Genomic DNA, 18874 nt, shown 5'->3' with positions numbered 1-18874 from the left:
TCACAGCACTTTCCAGTTGAGTTCAGAGCCTTGCATTTAGTTGGCACTAATCCTGTTTCCTGAACTATGTGTGTGTGTGCTCCGTCGTTCAGCTGTGTCTGACTCTGCGACCCCATGAATTGTAGCCCGCCAGGCTCCTCTGTCCAAGGAATTGTCCAGCAAGAATGCTGGAGTGGTTGTCATTTTCTCCTCCAGGGGATCTTCCCGACCCAGGGACTGAACCCGTATCTCCTGCGTATACTGCATTGGCAGGCTGATTCTTGAACACTGAGCTACCTGAGAAGCCCTTAACTATCAATGAGTCCAATCACAGAAATGTGCCAGAATTTGTGTATGTGGCCCAGAAAAAGGCTTAATAAATGATGGCTGCTTTCCTTTCGCTTTTTTAAAAAGATATTTCTGAACAAGTGCCTCTTTCAACAGCTTCTGTTTCCATGAAAAAAAAAAAAAAAAGGTAGCAAAGAGTGTCAGGGGAGTACAAAATCTCTCTGTATCTTACTTGTTCAAAGAATCCTTTTCTGCCTCAGATTTATGTCAGTACATTTTTATAGATCCTATTTATAACTAAAATCCACTATCTTACCATTCTGTTTATGAACATGGGGGTCTCTGTTACCACACCAGCTGGGTTCCCAGCAGGGAGAGGGTGGATATTGATAATTGCTACCTCCCTGCTCCCTACTCCCTGCTCTGTTGCTTGGGAACAGGGACAGGACTTTCCTCATTACCTCCTTCCTCTCTTCTCAACCATCTCCTGGATATGGTGCCATCTTGGAACATTCCACCCACTGGAACCAATCATCTGCAGGAATTTGAAATTTGCACCCTCTTGAGGAAAAGGTATGATGCACTCTGTCTATTGATCACAGGAAGCTCACGCTGGAAACATTTCATAATAATCATCTCCAGTAGTCCTCAATGGGGTGGGCACGTTCCCAGTGATGCAGGGAGCACTACCAGGATTTAGTGAATGAGGTCAGTTGTTAAATGTCCTTCCATTCAAAGACAGAGCTGTGCAATGAAACATGATCTCAGATGGCTCTCTATCCCCACGTTTTGATGGGTGAGGTCTCTCAAGCCTATAGGCTAAATCGGTCGGCACTCTTGTTTGTGTAAATAACGTTTTATTGGAACACAGCCATGTATGTTTGTTTACATATTAATTATGGTTGTTTATGTGCTAGATGGCAGAGTTGAGTTGTAGCAGAGACCATGGCCTGCAAAGCCTAAAATATCTACTCTCTAGTCCTTTGTAGAAAAAGTTTGCTGACCCCTGGTTTAGGTTATTCGCAACCTACTCTCAACCTCAGGAGAGTAAAATATCACGCCAAATACCCCTGCATCTTTCCACACCCCATTTCCCCATTTGACAAAACACTCTTGTTCCAGCCAGAATACACTGCATACCTCATCCCACCACTGCCTGCCTGTGTGGTCCCCCAAGTCAAGTTCAACGCCAATCACTTCTGGGTTCTAGCACCTGCAGCAAGAGCCCTAGCTACCTTTGAAAACTCTGAGATTTGGGGGTTTTAAATTGCTCCCCCAAGAGATGTTAAACCTGAAAGATGAGACTTCTACTCAGGGTCCTCTCTGGTTTTGGTTGACTTCTGGGTTTGTGCTCCAATCCCCCAGAAGCAGCAATGACGGTATCTGACACACAGAGAACGGCAGGCGACAAGTGACAAAGTGCTCCCCTGTACATCACCTCCTTCGACCTTGAGGCAAAGCCTTCCAAGTGAAAATTCTAAGTTATGATGCTGATGGTAACCTGAACAAAGACAAAAGGAACTCCAATTTATGAGGAGTGGGGTTTCTGATCTTACCCCACTAAGAGTTTTCAGTTCAGTTCAGTTGCACTGTCGTGTCTGACTCTTTGTGACCCCCTGGACTGCAGCACGCCAGACTTCTCTCTCCATCATCAACTTCCGGAGCTTACCAAAACTCATGTCCATTGAGTCAGAGATGCCATCCAACCATCTCATCCTCTGTCATCTCCTTCTCTTCCTGCCTTCAATCTTGTCCAGCATCAGGGCCTTTTCCAGTCGGTCAATTCTTCGAATCAGGTGGCCAAAGCATTGGAGTTTCAGCTTCAACATCGATCCTTCCAATGAATATTCAGGACTGATTTCCTTCAGGATTGACTGGTTTGATCTTGCAGTCTAAGGGACTCTCAAGAGTCTTCTCCAATACCACAGTTCAAAAGCATCAATCCTTTGGCATTCAGCTTTCTTTATGGTCCAACTCACATCCATACATGACTATTGGAAAAACCATAGCTTTGACTAGATGGATCTTTGTTGGCAAAATAATGTCTCTGCTTTTTAATATGCTGTCTAGGTTTGTCATAGTTTTTCTTCCAAGGAGCAAGCGTCTTTTAATTTCATGGCTGCTTTTAATTTCACCATCTGCAGTGATTTTGGAGCCCAAGAAAATAAAGTCTCTCACTGTTTCCATTGTTTCCCCATCTATTTGCCATGAAGTGATGGGGCCAGATGCCATGATCTTAGTTTTTTGAATGGTAAGTTTTAAGCCAGCTTTTTCACTCTCTTCTCTCACTTTCATCAAGAGGCTCTTCAGTTCCTCTACTCTTTCTGCCATAAGGGTGGTGTCATCAGCATACTGGAGGTTACTGATATATCTCCTGGGAATTTTGATTCCAGCTTGTGCTTTATCCAGCCTAGCATTTCACATGACATATTCTGCACATGAGTTAAATAAGCAGGGTGACAATATATAGCCTTGATGTATTCCTTTTCCAATTTGCAACCAGCCCATTTTTCCATGTCCCATTTTAGCTGTTGCTTCTTGACCTGCATACAGGTTTCTCAGCAGGCAGGTAAGGTGGTGTGGTATTCCCATCTTGTTAAGAATTTTCCAAAGTTTGTTGTGATCCACACAATCAAAGGCTTTAGCATAGTCAATGAAGAAGAAATAGATGTTTTTCTGGGATTCTCTTGCTTTTTCAATGATCCAATGGACATTGGCAATTTGATCTCTGGTTCCTCTGCCTTTCCTAAATCCAGCTTTCAGTGAGTAGCAGGACAATATTTTGAAATATTCACTGATGTTCACCTCCAAGCCCATTTCTTTACTCTGCATGGTCTGCTGTTTTGTTTTTTCTATGGTCAGCCAGACAACATGCAATCATGACTGCAGGACAAGACAACATACCTAGATAAATACCTAGATTGGACTTCCCTGGTGGCTCAGACAGTAAAGCGTCTGTCTACAATGCGGGAGACCCAGGTTCTATCCCTGGGTTGGGAAGACCCCCTGGAAAAGGAAATGGTAATCCATTCCAGTACTATTGCCTGGAAAATCCCATGGACAGAGAAGCCTGGCAGGCTACAGTCCATGGGGTCGCAAAGACTCGGACACGACTGAGCGACTTCACACTCACAAGGGCTAGGAAGGATATTCTATAAATGAGAGTGAAGCTCCTTCCTCTCCATAATGGGGACTAGCGAGAGGCTGGGAGAGATGGGGAGTGTCTTGGGGAAAGCAGAAGAGCACCAACTTGTGGGTGCCTGGGAAAGGACGGGTGTGCTTCCCGTCATTTGAGAAGCTGATTCTCTGGGAAGAATCACTTGGGAACCACCACATAGCCTTGTGAAATTAAAGAGTACAGTGACCTATGTCTTCTTTCCTAGCAAGAACCTGGAAGGTGGCAAGATCACAGAAGGAATTAGCTTTGGAATTATTCAGTGTCCCATTATGGCTCAGGAGGAGCAAGTGTACCCAAGATGACAGAGACATGGCTTTGGAAGGGTTGAAGCTGGTGAACAAGGGATAACAAGTAGCTCCCTGCCTATGTGAGGGATCAAAAGTGGACCAGATGGGCACAAAGATGTCTCAGCGAATTCTAGTGAGATCGATGATGAAGCCAAAAACAGGACACACACTTCACCTTTCCAACGCCTTCTCCCACTGCACCAAGCCCTGCAAATGTAGATTCTGCAGCACAGCAAAAGAGATGAATTGACCATGCCCTAGGATAAGGATTTGGAATAAAATTTAGATTATTACACGTAACAGATAAATAACAATGCACATCTGAGGGAATGGCCTGAGATTCCTGCCAACCACAACCTCCACTGTGTTGCTTGTAAAAACAGAATCTGGCCTTGAACACCTGAGACCCTCTACTAAAATATCTAGGGAATTAGGTTTATAGCTTGATCCTGAGCATGTTCTGACCACAGGCTCACCAAGATAATTTTTTTTTTTCTTTTCAGCTACTTATACAAAGGGCATGGAAGAATTTATAAATTGTTAGTTCTAAAGGATTAATAGAACATGGCATAAAGCCAATAATTATCTTTTTCCATTTTTGTTCTTAATTCAAGTAAAGTACTTGTTCTTACAAGGTAAGACATTCAGTAGTCTCAAACATAGGAGATCACTGAAAACATGCCCGAGCTTACATTTTTCTCTGTTTCTTCCATTTCCAACGTTGATTTTCCATACATGAGTTGCTATTATAACCTTTATAAACTATGGACTCAAATCTCCTTTGCTACTTTATCCATATTAGAATGTTTCCCCACACTTTCCATTTTCTAGAATCCCAAACTTCTTTCTCCCCAGGCACTATAATTTACAATTGTCAGAAAATCTGTACACTGCAAGTGTGGATTAGGTGAGACCACCATCTGTAACCTCAGCATACCGAGGGGCTCTTCCTTTGTGTTTTCACTGAAAGCGCTTGCTGGTTTTACTACAGGGAGGCTTTATTATGTCATACACCATCATGCATATTTTATGTGCGAGATGCTCAGTAGATGTTCATCGCTTTGTTATTTTACTACGCAGCACCAAGAGGCATCTAAGCTCAGCTGAAATTAGGAAGGTGACTTTCTGAATATATTCTTCTACAGACACAATGCTCTGGGAACATGATCTGATGAGGAGGGACTGACAAAAAGACAGATATTATTGTTAGATGGGTCCCTTCTAAATGCTTCATTTCACTCTTATTAAGCTTACCAGGCTCCCACTGATCACAGCGAGCAGGTACTCCTGAGCTCTTCCTACAAAAATCAAGACAAGCATTGGGCCAACTGGTGATAGGAGACAGGCTATTTTGTCCAACCTAAAATTGGAGTGGAGGTGTCGATGGGGTGAAGGCACTAAGATCCAGATTCTCGAGCCCCTTTCCAGCTCTGTTGTTTGCTGGGTCCACTAAGAACCTAATGCACTAGATAGCTGGCTTGGTCCCTTTGAACTACCAGGGCCCAGTCATTTGTACTAGCTTTCCACTACTCCCACTGCATGTCCCCTTCCTGGCCCTGAGCAATTGTCCAGGTTAAGCAAGTGCTTCAACCTCTCTAAGCCTCAGTTTCCACTGAGGGTAGAATAAATACTATGTGCCCGCACGGCTGTTGTGAAGGCTACACAGGAGGAGCGAGTTAAGAGCATTCACTTAGGAGCCGGACTTGGTTTCCCTCCACTGCTTACTAGCTGTGGGATCTTGGGCATATTTGTTAACTTTCCTGTATCTCAGTTTCCCCATCTGTGTATCCTGCGCATGCTAAGTGGTTTCAGTTGTGTCTGACTCTTTGCAACCCCACGGACTTGTAGCCCATCAGGCTCCTCTGTCCATGGGATTCTCTAGGCAAGAATACTGGTGGGGGTTGCCATGCCCTTCTCCAGGGGATCTTTCTGACTCAGTGATTCTTTACCAGCTGAGCCACCAGGGAAGCCCAATAATGCTGGAGTGGGTAGCCTATCCCTTCTCCAGCAGATCTTCCCAACCCAGGAATCGAACTGGGGTCTCCTGCACTGCAGGTGGATTCTTTACCAGCTGAGCTACCAGGGAAGCACTGATAAGGGAGGGCAGAAGCAAATGTTGAGATTGTGATTCAGGACATTTATCTAGGCGATGGATATTTCCATGTCTGCCAGTTGAAAAGTGAGTGTCTCTCAGGAGGGTCTGGAGTTCCCAGAGACAAGTGGAAGATCCATTTTACAACTCCCTCTCTGTGTATAAACCTGCCCATCCAGGCAGGACCAACAGCCACCCTCCACCACCGTCACTACATTCCTGCAAATTCTTGTTCACCCGCATGGAACATTCCCACCCAACACCCAACATGATCCACTGAATAGAGTGCAATTACTTAGCAGTCTCCTCCATGAGGGCAGAAGTTCTGTATTTATACACTACCAGCATTCTACATGACATTTGCTATCCCCTTAATGCTCAATAATTGTAAGCCCTATAAATTAATTAAAGAAATATAAAAAAATGAATCTAATTGGATTGGCTAGCCTTGGGGGAATGGAGCATGATTCCTGATGTTTATGAGCAATTATATGCCACAGTTTTTTTAAAAATAAAAATTTGGGGACCGTTTTAAGTTAATTTGTCTAATTGTGAAAAGCCAAGGGAAATTACCCTCGGATGCTTCTAAAGAGGAAAGACATGATAACTTGCAAAGGGCATGAATTCTTCAAAGATTTCCGTCTACCACCACTAGAAAGTATGAGTTAAAGTTAACAATTTAGAAAACTATGAAATGAACGGAATTCATCTAATTTCAGTTGCTGCAATTATAGTTCTTTTTGAGGATACATGAAAAAACCCAAATGTGGTTACTATAGCAGTAAATTGGTCTCGCAGAAACTCTTTCATTTTCTCAAGAAAAAAAATTCTATAATAGAGCAGCCAAATGATAAGAAAAATAATCCACAAAGAAACACAAATATATCTAGAAACAAAAAAATGATCCATGAGCAAAAGTGGTAATGGGAAAAAAAAAAAAAAAAGACCAAAATGAGACCAAACCATGCAGGCAAGTAAGTGGATGCCAATTTTTAAAGAGAGGATTTTACAGTGTTATTAAAAAGATGAGGGTTTTCCCAAATTTCCTCAGTGGGTAAGAAAATGAGATATTTTATCAAACAGAAAGGGAATTCATCTTGTGTAAGATACAGATGTTAAAACACGTATCGGCTGAGAAGCCCAATAAAAAAGAGATTCTTTTATAAGAGCTGGATTTTCAGTGGAGTATACATATGGCAGATAGAAGACTAAACTGCTGGAAAGACACATGAAAATTTTCTAATGGATGAACTTTTTCATTAGTGAGAAATGCACTATTTGAAAATTCTGGTTTAATGAGATTGAAGGTATCTGCTACAATAACTAAACAACTTAGCTGCATCTCACCTCTGTGACTTGCACTGCCACTGTACTCAGATTTGTTTGATTAAAATAAAGTACCCTGTTTCTTTTATAAAGGTACATTTACTGCCCTGAGATTAAAAGGGAGTAAGTTTTAGGATGATGTGTTCACCCTCTCAGTACATCCAGGCCTATGTGTGTGTTTGTTTTAATTTTTTAAATGTATTTTATTTATTTTTGGCTGTGCTGGGTCTTTGTTGCTGTGCAGGCTTTTGTCTAGTTTCGGTGAGCTGGGGCTCCTCTCTAGTTGTGGTGCTCGGGCTTCTCATTGCGGTGGCTTCTCCTGATGCAGAGCACATTCACCTACTGAGGACTTCAGTAGTTGCAGCACCTGGGCTCAGTAGCTGTGGTGCACTGGCCTCGTTGCTCCGTGGCATGCGGGATCTTCCCAGACCAGGAATCCAACCCATGTCTCCAGCATTGGCAGGTGGATTCTTTACCACTGAGCCACCAGGGAAGCCCCGGGCCTATGTGTTTTTATCACTAACAAAACCCTTTCAAATCTGACAATTCCCACATGTGGCTAATGTGGGGACTTGTCTGTCTTGAGAGGTCCCAAATGAATAGATGTGATGTAAGCTCCCTGAAAGCTTGGCTTTGGCTCACCTGTCCCTGTAGATCGGGCGCCTAGCTCAGTGGCCTGCATCTAAAGTAGGTGCTGTAAAAATGTATGATAAATTGGTGAAAAAAATGCATGTTTTCCTGAGGGATGGATTCATTTATCTCACATTGAAACTCACAGAATAGCTGTAGGAGGGCTTGAAGAAAACCATCTAAATCGTCGTTTGCAAAGAGTGCTGTTCAGAGCCCACTCCCTTTCAACACATCGTTAGTGGGCACCTCCTGCAGGCCTGGCAGTGGACCTCGCTGTGGGGACACAGCAGAGGACAACACGGACAAGGTTGCTTGTCTCACGGAACTCAGGATCCAGGTCACCTGATTCAACAACATCAAGCATCACTGCTGAATCAAACTGTGTCCCTGTCATCCATCACTGAGACAGCAGCCAAAGGATGCTCAGACTGCATTCTAAGTCAATTGCAAACAAACGGGATTTGCCAGAACTTTCTAAAGGAGGCAATTGACTTTAGAATATAGTCTGAGGCGATGCCGCTTCTTTCCTTCTCCTTCTAGAAAGAGTGGGGGAGAACCAAGGAGCTGTGAGAAGGGCCATGAGGCTGTGAGAGTTCACATCCCTCTGTCAGGGATGAAGTCAAGTGGACATCTTGAAATATAGCCAGTCTGCCTGGTACTGTACCCAAGAGGTCTTGCAGGAAAGCTAGTGCCAAGATGCTGCCCTCCTCTTCTGCCCCCAAGGAATCCACAGGTGAGTCTTATGGAAGAGCCAGCATGGGCACTTCAGGAACACAATGGGGGTGACAGCCAATGCTAATCAGAGGAGAAGCCACAGTTCACCCCGAAAGGGCTTGAACTGTGACCTCAGCTCACCCTCGGCCACCTTAGGGATGAGGAAGGGGGCTGGGCTGAGATAATGGCAAGAGAGTTTTATGTACCTGCTTAAAAAGCATGAGTGCTTTCCACGTCCACCCATTTCAAACACCACACCCCATCATCAAGAATGTGGGAATCTTGCAGTAATCATAACCCCATCCTGAGTAAAATCCAATACATATATCATTTGGATTTTAATCTAAATTTGGCTTAACCAAAGAAAAGGTGATTGGTTACCTTAAAGTTTCCTAAAGCAGGGGTCAAACCTTTTCTGACAAGATCAGATAGTCAATATCTCCTTCCCTGTGGGCCCCAGGTCACTCTGCAGGTACCGGGAGCAGACCTTCTTAGATCCTGATCTATCTAAATGAACGGGTGTGGCTGGTTTCCAAGAAAACGTTATTTATGGGCTCAGAAATTTGAATTTCAAATTATTTTTCTGTGGCACAAAATATTCTTTTATTTTTTGCCCAACTCTTTTAAAATGGTAAAAACCATTCTTAGCTCCTGGGCTGTCCAAAACAGGTGGCGGTTGGATTTGGATCGCAAGCTGTCGTCTGCTCTCCGCTCTTTTAATTGGTTCATCTATTCAACAACTCTTCACTGAGCTCCATTATATAAAAAGTGCGATACAGATTTTTGTTTACAGAGATGCCATTTTCTTTCACGATGCTTTAAACCAGAAGGGAAAAATCTTTTTCTGAAAAAAAGAAAAAATCTTTCTAAATGCCCTGAAAGGATGGCTAGAACATGATCACACGCTTAGATGACTTTTTCTCCATCTCTGTCTTGCAGCAGGCGATTTAGTCACAGCAAACACAAACAGAGATATTTTATTTCTTCTGTCATCCTCTGAGCACAGAAATCAATAGGACTGATCACAAGAGCGTGTGTTTAGGGGACAACATGAGAGCCGTGCAACCTGTCATCAGCCCCACCACTCCAGGACATGAGCCCACAGAAGGCTCAGCACCTGCTGGCCGAGGTGTGTCCCCCCGACACCCACATGCATCTCAAGAGAGACTGGTTTCTAAACGGTCACATTCCAGCTCCCCCCAAGGGCTCTACATGGCGGCAGCACTCCTGACCCCTGCGTTCCTGGTCCCCAGGAAGAATGGCACCTGCCCTAGGGTGACTGACATGCTGGCTCCCCAGGAGGAACTCAAGGGGATCTGGACACCCACGAGCCCAGGCACTTTGCCAGCCAGTTGGGAAGGCTCCACTCTGAGGCCAGCACTAAAGTAGGGTGACCAGACCAACCACCTCAGAAGGACCATCTCAGGATGTGGGCCCTTTGCTGCTAAAACTGGGATGGTTGGTTACCCTAAAAATAAGTGTCTATTTCTGTTTCTCTGTCTTCTCACCACTGTCCCAGTTCCTCCCAGAAGGTGTGACCAGACAGCACTTTGGGGTAAAGCAGAAGCTGAACTAAGCTTGGGAAAGAAAGTTTCTCCAGAAAACCCTAGAAATACATTTTTGCCTTTCTCAGGGTACAAATGTACCTTTCTGTTATGAGAGAGCGTTGTTAGAAGATTCCTATTTCAGTTTATTTAAAGTGTCCTGAGAGCCTTCTGCTTCCATCTCGCCTCAGAAGATCGGTTTATAAAAGATGTCACACAAGCTCATCAGTATCCCTCGATGCTGGGCAGTATGAGGGGGTCCATTCATCTGACAGATACAGCTTCATTTGGAAAACTTCGCAAGACTCCTTTGCACTAGATTCACCATGGAAGTAGAACTCTCGTGGGCTTCAAAGAGGACTGTTGACCATATTTTAACATCATATAAAAAACATTTTCTGACACCCCTTTAAGAATATCACATAACATGATTTACATCTATGCTGAAACTAAAGCAATAAACCAAGCACATTTTAAAAACTGTTCTACTTTTGACCTAATGATCCTGTTACCTTGGTTGATGATTTGAAAATTCAGTAATGAATCACCCAGTCAAGTATGAAAAATTAGTGAACTGCATGTTTCTGTATCCATGCGATTATGTTTAGAAAAGTATTCACCACTTAAATTGAACTCAGCAACGTCATGTTGATCTCCTTGATTATGGAATATCAATGTGTTAGTTATTTTGAAAGGAAACAAAAATGCAACACTTGGTTAGAGCAGTGGTAATAGGACTGTTTCATTCAGCGTCTGCAGCCCGAACGTTAACAGAACAGACAAGTAGGTGTCTGTTTACAGAGCCTGGTGATTTACGTTAGTGCTCAGTGTCAACAGCGCTTTTAAGGTGACTGGGTCAGCTTGTGTTTCTGCTCTGAAATGGCCCACGGGAAGCCCTCCCTCTGCACAGTGAGGTCTCAATTGCACAGCCTCCTGATGGAGCCCGGGTGAGCGAGTCACTTACCTGACTAAGTCGATGACTCGCTCCCTTGGTGCGGCGCTGACTGCCTCATCGTTGATCATTACAATCTGATCTCCCGGGATCAGCTTGCCTTCAGATGGGCCACCTGGAGACAAAGGAGAGTGAAGAGCAGGTGAGAAGCCCAGTGGTCATCCGTCCATGTGTAGCCTCTGCTCCTAGTCATGACTTCTTGTGAGCAATGGATGTTATCAGCAAAAACAAACCCCACCCACACATGGGTGTTCTCTTCAATATCCTTGCCAACATTAGACAGAACTGAGGAGGTGGGTGGGAGCTTTGGGGAAGCGCCCGAGGCCCAGGGTGCACCCGGGCTGCTGAAATCAGAAGCTCTGGAGGTGGGATTCAGGAATCAACATGGCTCCTAAACTTTCCAGGCAAGGTGGAGACTGGTAATGCTTCCCACACTTTAACAGGCATATGAATCACGTGGGAATGTGTTGACCTGCAGACTGACTGTGTAGGTGAGGAAGACAGCAGGGGGACAGGTCGCCTGTCCTACAAGGTCCTGGTGGCTGCTGAGGCTGCCAGCCAGCTGCCCACACTCTGAGTGTCAGGGCCCTTAGAAGAAGGTATTTCACCTGGCAGCTGAAGTTTCGACCACCTGAGCACACCTGGATTTGAACACAGCTACATTTGCTTCCTCTGTACAACAGGGAGACGGCGCACTGTGGGGGCCTGGAAGACAGCTGAACATGAGGGTGCCAGGAAGGACCTACGGGATTCAACTTTGTGTTATGGGTTTTGGGGAAGAGTGTTCAAGGAAGCAGGGCTTTGCTCTCAGCAACTGGGGGGAATTCTATTATGAGCATTTAATACATATTGCCTGACAAGTGGGAGGAAGGAAGCTGGCTTTGGTAAGAAGCCATGGTCCAGCATGAAAGGCTGGGAGATGAGGGCATTGGGTTGTTTCTATGGTTTGGACTGTGTCGGGATGTTTGTGGTGGGGCTCACATGTGATTGCAGAGGATTTGTCATCTATCACAGCCTCTTTCAATTGTTTTTCCAAGGAGCAAGTAGAGAACAAATATTTGTTGAGCATTTATTGTGTACTAGGCAACAGGCTAAGTGCTTTAACTAGTAACCTCACTGAATGCTATAATCCCTTCCATATAATGACATGACTGAGGTTTACACGAGGGAAAAGAATTGCCTGGAAGGGTTGGACTGGGTCTACCCAGCTTAGGTCTGTGAATGCTTCCATGTTCAAGGTGACCAGAATCTCTTTTGAACTTCCTCCTCTAACTCAAAAACTGGTCACTGACAGGTCTCTTGACACATAAACTTAAAGACATAGCTGCATGAAGCACACATTTGTACTAAATAAGACCTGAAAGCAAATACTTTGATAATATGAATTGCCTTCACATGTCTAATGGAATTAGCCCCTAAATACTGATCTGGTGCTATATGGTACTGGAATTTTAATTTTTTTCCAGAGGTCTATCTGGATAATAGGTGCAACTGAAAGGTTATTTTTCAAATGTTGTCAATTCATGTAGTGATTGAAATGGACACAACACTCAGAACATGAAACTCAAAGTAATTCAGCTGTTGTCTACCCACCAGATATTTGGCATACATGTCTCTCAATCTGGAGGAGACATTTGTCTCCTTTCCATGGAGTGAGATAGAGGGGAGAACCTTTATGTGTCCCTGTATCAGTGATAGAAATACTCATTTCCAGATGTGGGAACTGAGATTCAGTGTTTGCACACAGAAGGAATTCTGAAAGTCACTTGAGGCTTTTGATGATGACTGGATTACATATGCGCAAATCACTCAAATTCAAAGAAATGGTTAGAAGTCAAATGCTGTTCAAATACAGAAAAATCTCCAAAGTAACTGTTTGCAGAATGGATGTTAACTAATCTGATGAGAAAACCATATGCAGATGAACAAGACTTAGTCTTACATTTGATCTATGTTTTTTGATTACATGGAAATACTCTTTCTTAAGCAAGAATTGTAGGAGGAAGGAATATACAGTGCCTTCCAGAACATGAAGTGGGGGAATACTTCAGAGGACTCTCATGCCCTTTACTCTGAAGGCTGGCTGGTCTGCTATAGAATAATCTGATCTTACCATTGGAATCACTTGACTTCAATAGAGTTATTTTATGAGAGATAGGATTTGTATGACTGCATTAATTCTTAAAAGTGACTGGAAACAGTGCTCTTTGACTTTAGTTTTCGCTTTTTCTACTCTTCTCAAAATTGTCTTAAAGTAGGTAAGAGTGTAGGAAAATTGAGGGCAAGGAAGGGAAGAGGCTAAAGGAACAGTAAGTCAATACAAGAAAATGAAAAACCAAACCTGAATCTCCAGTTAGCACTAAGGAGGACATATACATTGGAGAATTCCAGAGATGTTAAAGTGTCCCCCTATGACAAAATTGCATATCCAATGGGACCCCTTTGAGGAAAAAAATGTGTGTGTACACACACACACACATACATATAGTACTATATATATGTTTATATATGAATGATACATAATACATGCAAAAGTATAAACAGAATGGTCTTACTATATGTACGCTCTTCATGTATATGTTAATAATGGTTAACACTCAGTAGTTGGAACTCAGGTGATTTTTAAAAAACCTTTATCCTCTTACTACCTACATTTTTTTTAAGAAGAGCATATGGATTATTTCATTATTATAAAATACAAAAATTCTCTTTTATTTTGAGAATAAAATTCTCAAGTGCATTGAGTTCAAAAACTATAATCTATAGCTAATAAAATTAAAAGGTCAGCAGACAAAGTATGAAGCTGTGTGATGAAGCAGTGGTAGGAGTGAACAGGAAACTTACTCTTCTCTGCACAAGTCTAAAGAGGTTAACTGTATCTGCAGTCCTTGCTCTGGGCCATATTGTGTCAAAATGAGGAAAAATGAAATACACTTTAATGATCTATACTAGCCCACTAGCTGGCTTTCATTCCCTCTAACTGACAGACTCAACTGGCCGAATATTTTATAGTTTAACATTAACAGATATTAATCTGGCATCCTTCCAATGCATTTTGTTCCCTCCCTATGGTCCTCCTTATCCAAAGGATGTAGAGAAGTTACATCACACTGAAATGGAGGGGAGTTAACACGGAAGCTAAAAACAACCTAATAAGAGCAGAGGCAGGATTCAAGTCCACCAAACCCAGGCAGTCTGATGCCAGAGTCTGCACTCTTGACTACAGCATTTTCCTTTTGAACTCTGTTACTGATTTGAAAAATACTGGAGAAAAACAGCATAGAGGATACTTTCCTTTTGTCTGAAAATAAATCCAGTAAAGTTCATTAAAATAAGCATATAAATACACATAATTAATAAATAATAGAAAGAGCATGGTTTCTGGCAAAGGCAAAGGCAGCCCATATCAGACAATGATACCACAGTCCAGTATATTCAACTGTGTTGATAGTGGGACATCTCTACACTGAGAATGACTGAGACCAAGTACATTCATTACCTGATCCTATGATAGAATTTGAGAGATTTGCCACACACTGCATCAGCTAGCATTTACAGTATAACAAGACATCCCCAAACTCAGTAGGGTTTCCTTTCATGCTTATGGGTCTTTAGAATGACTGTGGATTGGCTGATCAAGGGCAAAGTTAGCTGGGCAGTTGTGCTGTACACTGAAGGTAGTCTGTAACTTAGCTCTCAGCTGCAGGCTGGTTGCCTTACAGGTTCATCTAGGAGCTCAGGATGAAGGGGTAGCAGCCGCTTCAGGGAAACTCTTCTTACGTCTATGGCAGAAACCCAAGAAACGAGCTCAACTAGGCAAGCACATTCCAAGCCTTTGTTTATGTCATCTTTATGTCATCATCTAATATGACACTGGCCAAAGTCAATCATCGGGTTCAACCCAACAGCTATGGGGTAGTGAAATATCTTCTGCCTCTAGTGGGAAGAGAGGGGAGTACATTTTTGTAAAAGAATGCAACCACCCGCAAAGACCTAAATCCTAGAGAAACTTAACTATAACTTTCTGGTAAGAAGTTTGTCCAGAGCTGACTGAAAACAGCACAATGCCTGCCTCTTAATACATGCATTCATACATTAAGAAGTGGGTCGTCTCCATGGTAACAAATGATGGATTGGTGTTTTGCTAAGTCTGGCAATATGATGGATTTGGAAGTTTAAAAGCTCGCTTGCAGAGCCATTTTTGTACCTCTGCTGGTCTGGCTTTATCCAGGTGCCGGGAAAACTTAACTATACTTCACAGACTGAGATGGAACAGTATGGAACTTATGAAATGGAACAGTGGTCATGCTGGCATGGAGTGGCAAAAGGTCCTGGAGACCAAGCAGCGGGGTTGGGTGCTTACCTGGTGTTACTGAGCGGACGACCACGGGCTTCTCACTCCCTGCCACGAAACCAAACCCCAGCACAGGGTCCCGCCTCATCTCCACCCTCCGTGGGGCTGGAGGGATGACTGGGCAGCTCTCCAGCCGAGGGTCATCAAATGGGATTGCTTGCGTCATGTGACTGTGGGCAAAGCACACACAAGAGGGACGAGGCATCAGTGTATGAGTTTCAGGTCACAGCACCTTCTCTAGCTGCAAAACCGTCTATTCTCTGTTGGGGAGAGAGCAGGGAAGATGTGGGGAGATGCACTGCCATGCTTCTTCCTTGAGCACCCCAGGCCCATATCTGCTTCAGGCCTTTGTACTGGCTATTCCTCACCCTGAAATCCTTGTCCTGCAGATATGTGTGTGGCCCACCCTCATCTCTCTCAAGTCTGTGCTTAAATGTGGAGCTTCAAGGGAATAGAGAAAAAGACAACTCTTTATCAAATTATAACTGATCTGCTGAGAAAGAATCTCAGAATATTCTGGACCTTTAGTGGGTAACACATATGGCTTCTGACTCCAGTGAAATTGAAGTGATGGGGATCATTTGGGTGGCAATGGGTTATCCTGGTGTCAAATACAGTCCCCCTTTTCAAAGTTGAGGAATTAACTCTTGGTGTTTCTATTCCAGAAAAACATTCAAATGATTTAAATGTTTTTGTTAACACCTAAACTTTGGAAGGCTTATCGATAATCTAAACTTGAAATCTGCACAGCCTTCAAAAATTTTCAAAATGCTTCCATAAACAGCTCATTTGATCCAGAAAACAACCTTAAGCATGAGAGAACAGAGCAGGTATTATTATCTGCATTGTACAGGGAGGAAACTGAGAATGGTGGCTTATTGTCACTCAGGGCCCATGTGCCAGAGAGTCAGGTCGAAAATCAGCTCCTGTAAGTCTTCACTCATGCACATCATCCAAGGCAGACTTCACTGGAGAAGAGTTATTAGTGTGAACACTAGAAATCTCCTTAAATATGTAAGCCAAGATTATTTCAGTGACACAGACTTAATTCAATTTTTCTCTCTCTAATCTTCTTCAATAAGGGAAAGATCATTTTAAAATACCTTGAAAAGATGCTATTCTACACACCATCTGGACAATGTATTGTTTAAATGTAATCAAGAAGGAAAGAGAAGGAGGAACACTGTGGTCCTTCAGTGTAATTCATAAGAGTTGAGAAAAATCAGTGAAAACCCTCTTTTTGGCATATATCACTGGCTAGGAAAATAGAAGTTTAAAATCCCTTTGAAACAGAAAGGAAGGAAATGTCTTTTGGATCCATCAGTTGGTGATCTGGAACACCAGCAAAAAGAGAAGTGTTAGTCGCAAACTAACCCGTTGTGGGTCATGTGCTGACACTCATCTGTTACCTCCTTTCATCTTCACAAAGCCCACTGATAGAAGGAGTTGGACCCCACCACCTCCTCTTTGTAAATGCCCAAAGAGGAAGAGGAACTGGGCTAGAATCACACTCTTCTCAGGTGTAAAGCCAGGTGCCATTCACATCAGGTCTTCTGATTCTAAGCGTCATGTGCTCGACCAGCTACATCATTGGCAAGGACAGTACAGAAGGAGAACGTGGGGCCCTCCTTCCACCAGGACTGAGAACTTCAGGGCAGCAGAAGGTGAAACCCGGTCCAGGGTCCTGTGTGACTGTAGCATCACATGCCCATGAGTCCGGCCTTGCTGGGTGCTATCTCCAATGTCTCACTGGAGTGGTGGCCTCCACAGCAGTACCTGAGGCAGATGGTCCCTTCCCTCCCTGGTGCTGGCCCTGCACTCCACTGAGGCAGGGGCTGCTTCCCGCACCCCCTGGCTCACGGCCATGCCTAGCCACCAGGCTGGCCCGCTCTGGGGGCATCTGCTGCCTCCGACAGTAATCCTAGTTGATGGGCTTGTCTACTACCCTCTACCTGGTCACTGTGGTCTCTGCCGCCGGCAGGCCCTCCTCCACGGAGGGCTGGAGGTGGACATTGCTGGAGCATCTGGGTATTTCTTCAGACCCAGTCCCTTGCTGGACTTGCACCTTTGTGCTCAGGATGTAGTGGCAGCAAGGCAGCCACCAGCTACAGCAGCCTCCTGCAGCCACTGGCTGGAGCCAGAGTGGGCCCCTGGCCCAAGCAAGACTCCATGGGTGAGCAACAGGTCAACCAGTGACTGCTAGTGGCCCTGCTCAGCTATTGGTCGGTTCCACAGTAAGCTCCTCCACCAACTGAGGGAACAATCGTTAACTGTCAATCAGGGAACTTTAGTGGCCCCGCTCAGCTATCAGTTGGTTCCACAGTAAGCGCCTCCCCCAAGTGAGGGAACAGTAGTAACTGTCAAGCAGGGGGCTTTAGTGGCCCGGCTCAGCCATTGGTTGGTGCCACAGTGGGCCCTACTCCCTCCTTCTGACATAAAAGGAGCCTGAATTATGACTGAGGGAAGGTGGTTTTTTGAGGTGCTCATATGCCATCTTCTCAGTCTGCCAGCTTTCAGATTAAAGTTATTCCTTGCTCTGATAACTTGTCTCCCAGGCCGGAAACAGGCATGGCTGTTTGTGCCTGTGGGTGAGTGGGGTTACCGGGGGAGCATGGCCGCTGTGCTGTTCTCTTGTGTCCTCTGTAAGAGGGCTCCATCTCAGAGTGTAACACGAGAGAAGAACAAACCCGACTCCATGTTGGATCTGTATCTTTAGCTCTAACCCTTGTGCCCTGTTGTCTCTGCTTAGTCAAGCCGCCTCTGCACCTTTGTAAAAGAACATTGCCTTGTTGAAGGTTTATAAGAACATTGTAACCAGACCTATGTAATAAGAAAGAATACTGACACCAAGAAGTTGGTAACAACCAGCCACACCCTTATTCCCTTTAGTATAAAAGAATTCTAACTCAGGTAATATGGGACTTCTGGACACCAGTTCAACATCTTCTTGGTTTGCTAGCTTTTTCAATGAAGCTGCTATTCCTTGTCCCCAAAACTTGTCCCTTGATTTACTGGCCTGTTGTGTGGCGAATGGTTCGAGCTTGGGTTCAGTAACATGAGTGTGCTGTACTCTAGCTATTTTTCGAAATGCATCTCTCCTTTTATCCCCAGAAGGAAGAAAGGAAAAAATGGAGAGGAAATCCACATTCTTTGGCCCTGAGCTCCGAGTTTGTAACAGAATCCACAGAAGACATATTCTAAATGATGAAGAGGTCGCAGAGGTGACGTAGCTTTCTAATAGTCGTAGGAGCTGTGTTACAGAGAATCAAATTCTGGCTAGCATAACTTAGTTCCAAGTGTAGAGTGGGACTGGGGAAGATGAGTCCCCATGTTGCTGCCAGTACTGTGAGAAGCTTCCAGCAGTGGTGCCCAAACTTTACTGCATATTAGAATCATCTGGAGAGCATTAACAATCCCTAATGCCCAGGTTTCACCCCAGACTAACTATATGAGAATACCTAAGGGTGAAAGCCAGGATTGCTTTTCAAAAAAGATTTCCCAGGGGATTCCAAAGTGTAGCAATGTTTAGG

General features: G+C 44.1%; 1 protein-coding gene across 2 annotated transcripts in view; it reads right to left on the bottom strand.

Annotated features, from left to right (window-relative positions):
* FRMPD4 (FERM and PDZ domain containing 4) overlaps positions 1–18874 on the bottom strand; it is a 219702-nt gene that overhangs the window by 104964 nt on the left and 95864 nt on the right. For both annotated transcript variants that reach the window (XM_042241812.2, XM_060407979.1), the window contains exons 2-3: positions 15354–15514; positions 11003–11105 (exon numbers count right to left, since the gene is read on the bottom strand). In XM_042241812.2, the coding sequence (XP_042097746.1) occupies positions 11003–11105; positions 15354–15514 (264 nt within the window). The remainder of the gene's footprint in view (positions 1–11002; positions 11106–15353; positions 15515–18874) is intronic.

The sequence above is a fragment of the Ovis aries genome, chromosome X (assembly GCF_016772045.2).
Source record: "Ovis aries strain OAR_USU_Benz2616 breed Rambouillet chromosome X, ARS-UI_Ramb_v3.0, whole genome shotgun sequence".
Classification (NCBI taxonomy): domain Eukaryota; kingdom Metazoa; phylum Chordata; class Mammalia; order Artiodactyla; family Bovidae; genus Ovis; species Ovis aries.
The sequence above is the reverse complement of the archived record's forward strand: the minus strand, read 5'-3'. Positions and strand labels throughout refer to the sequence as shown.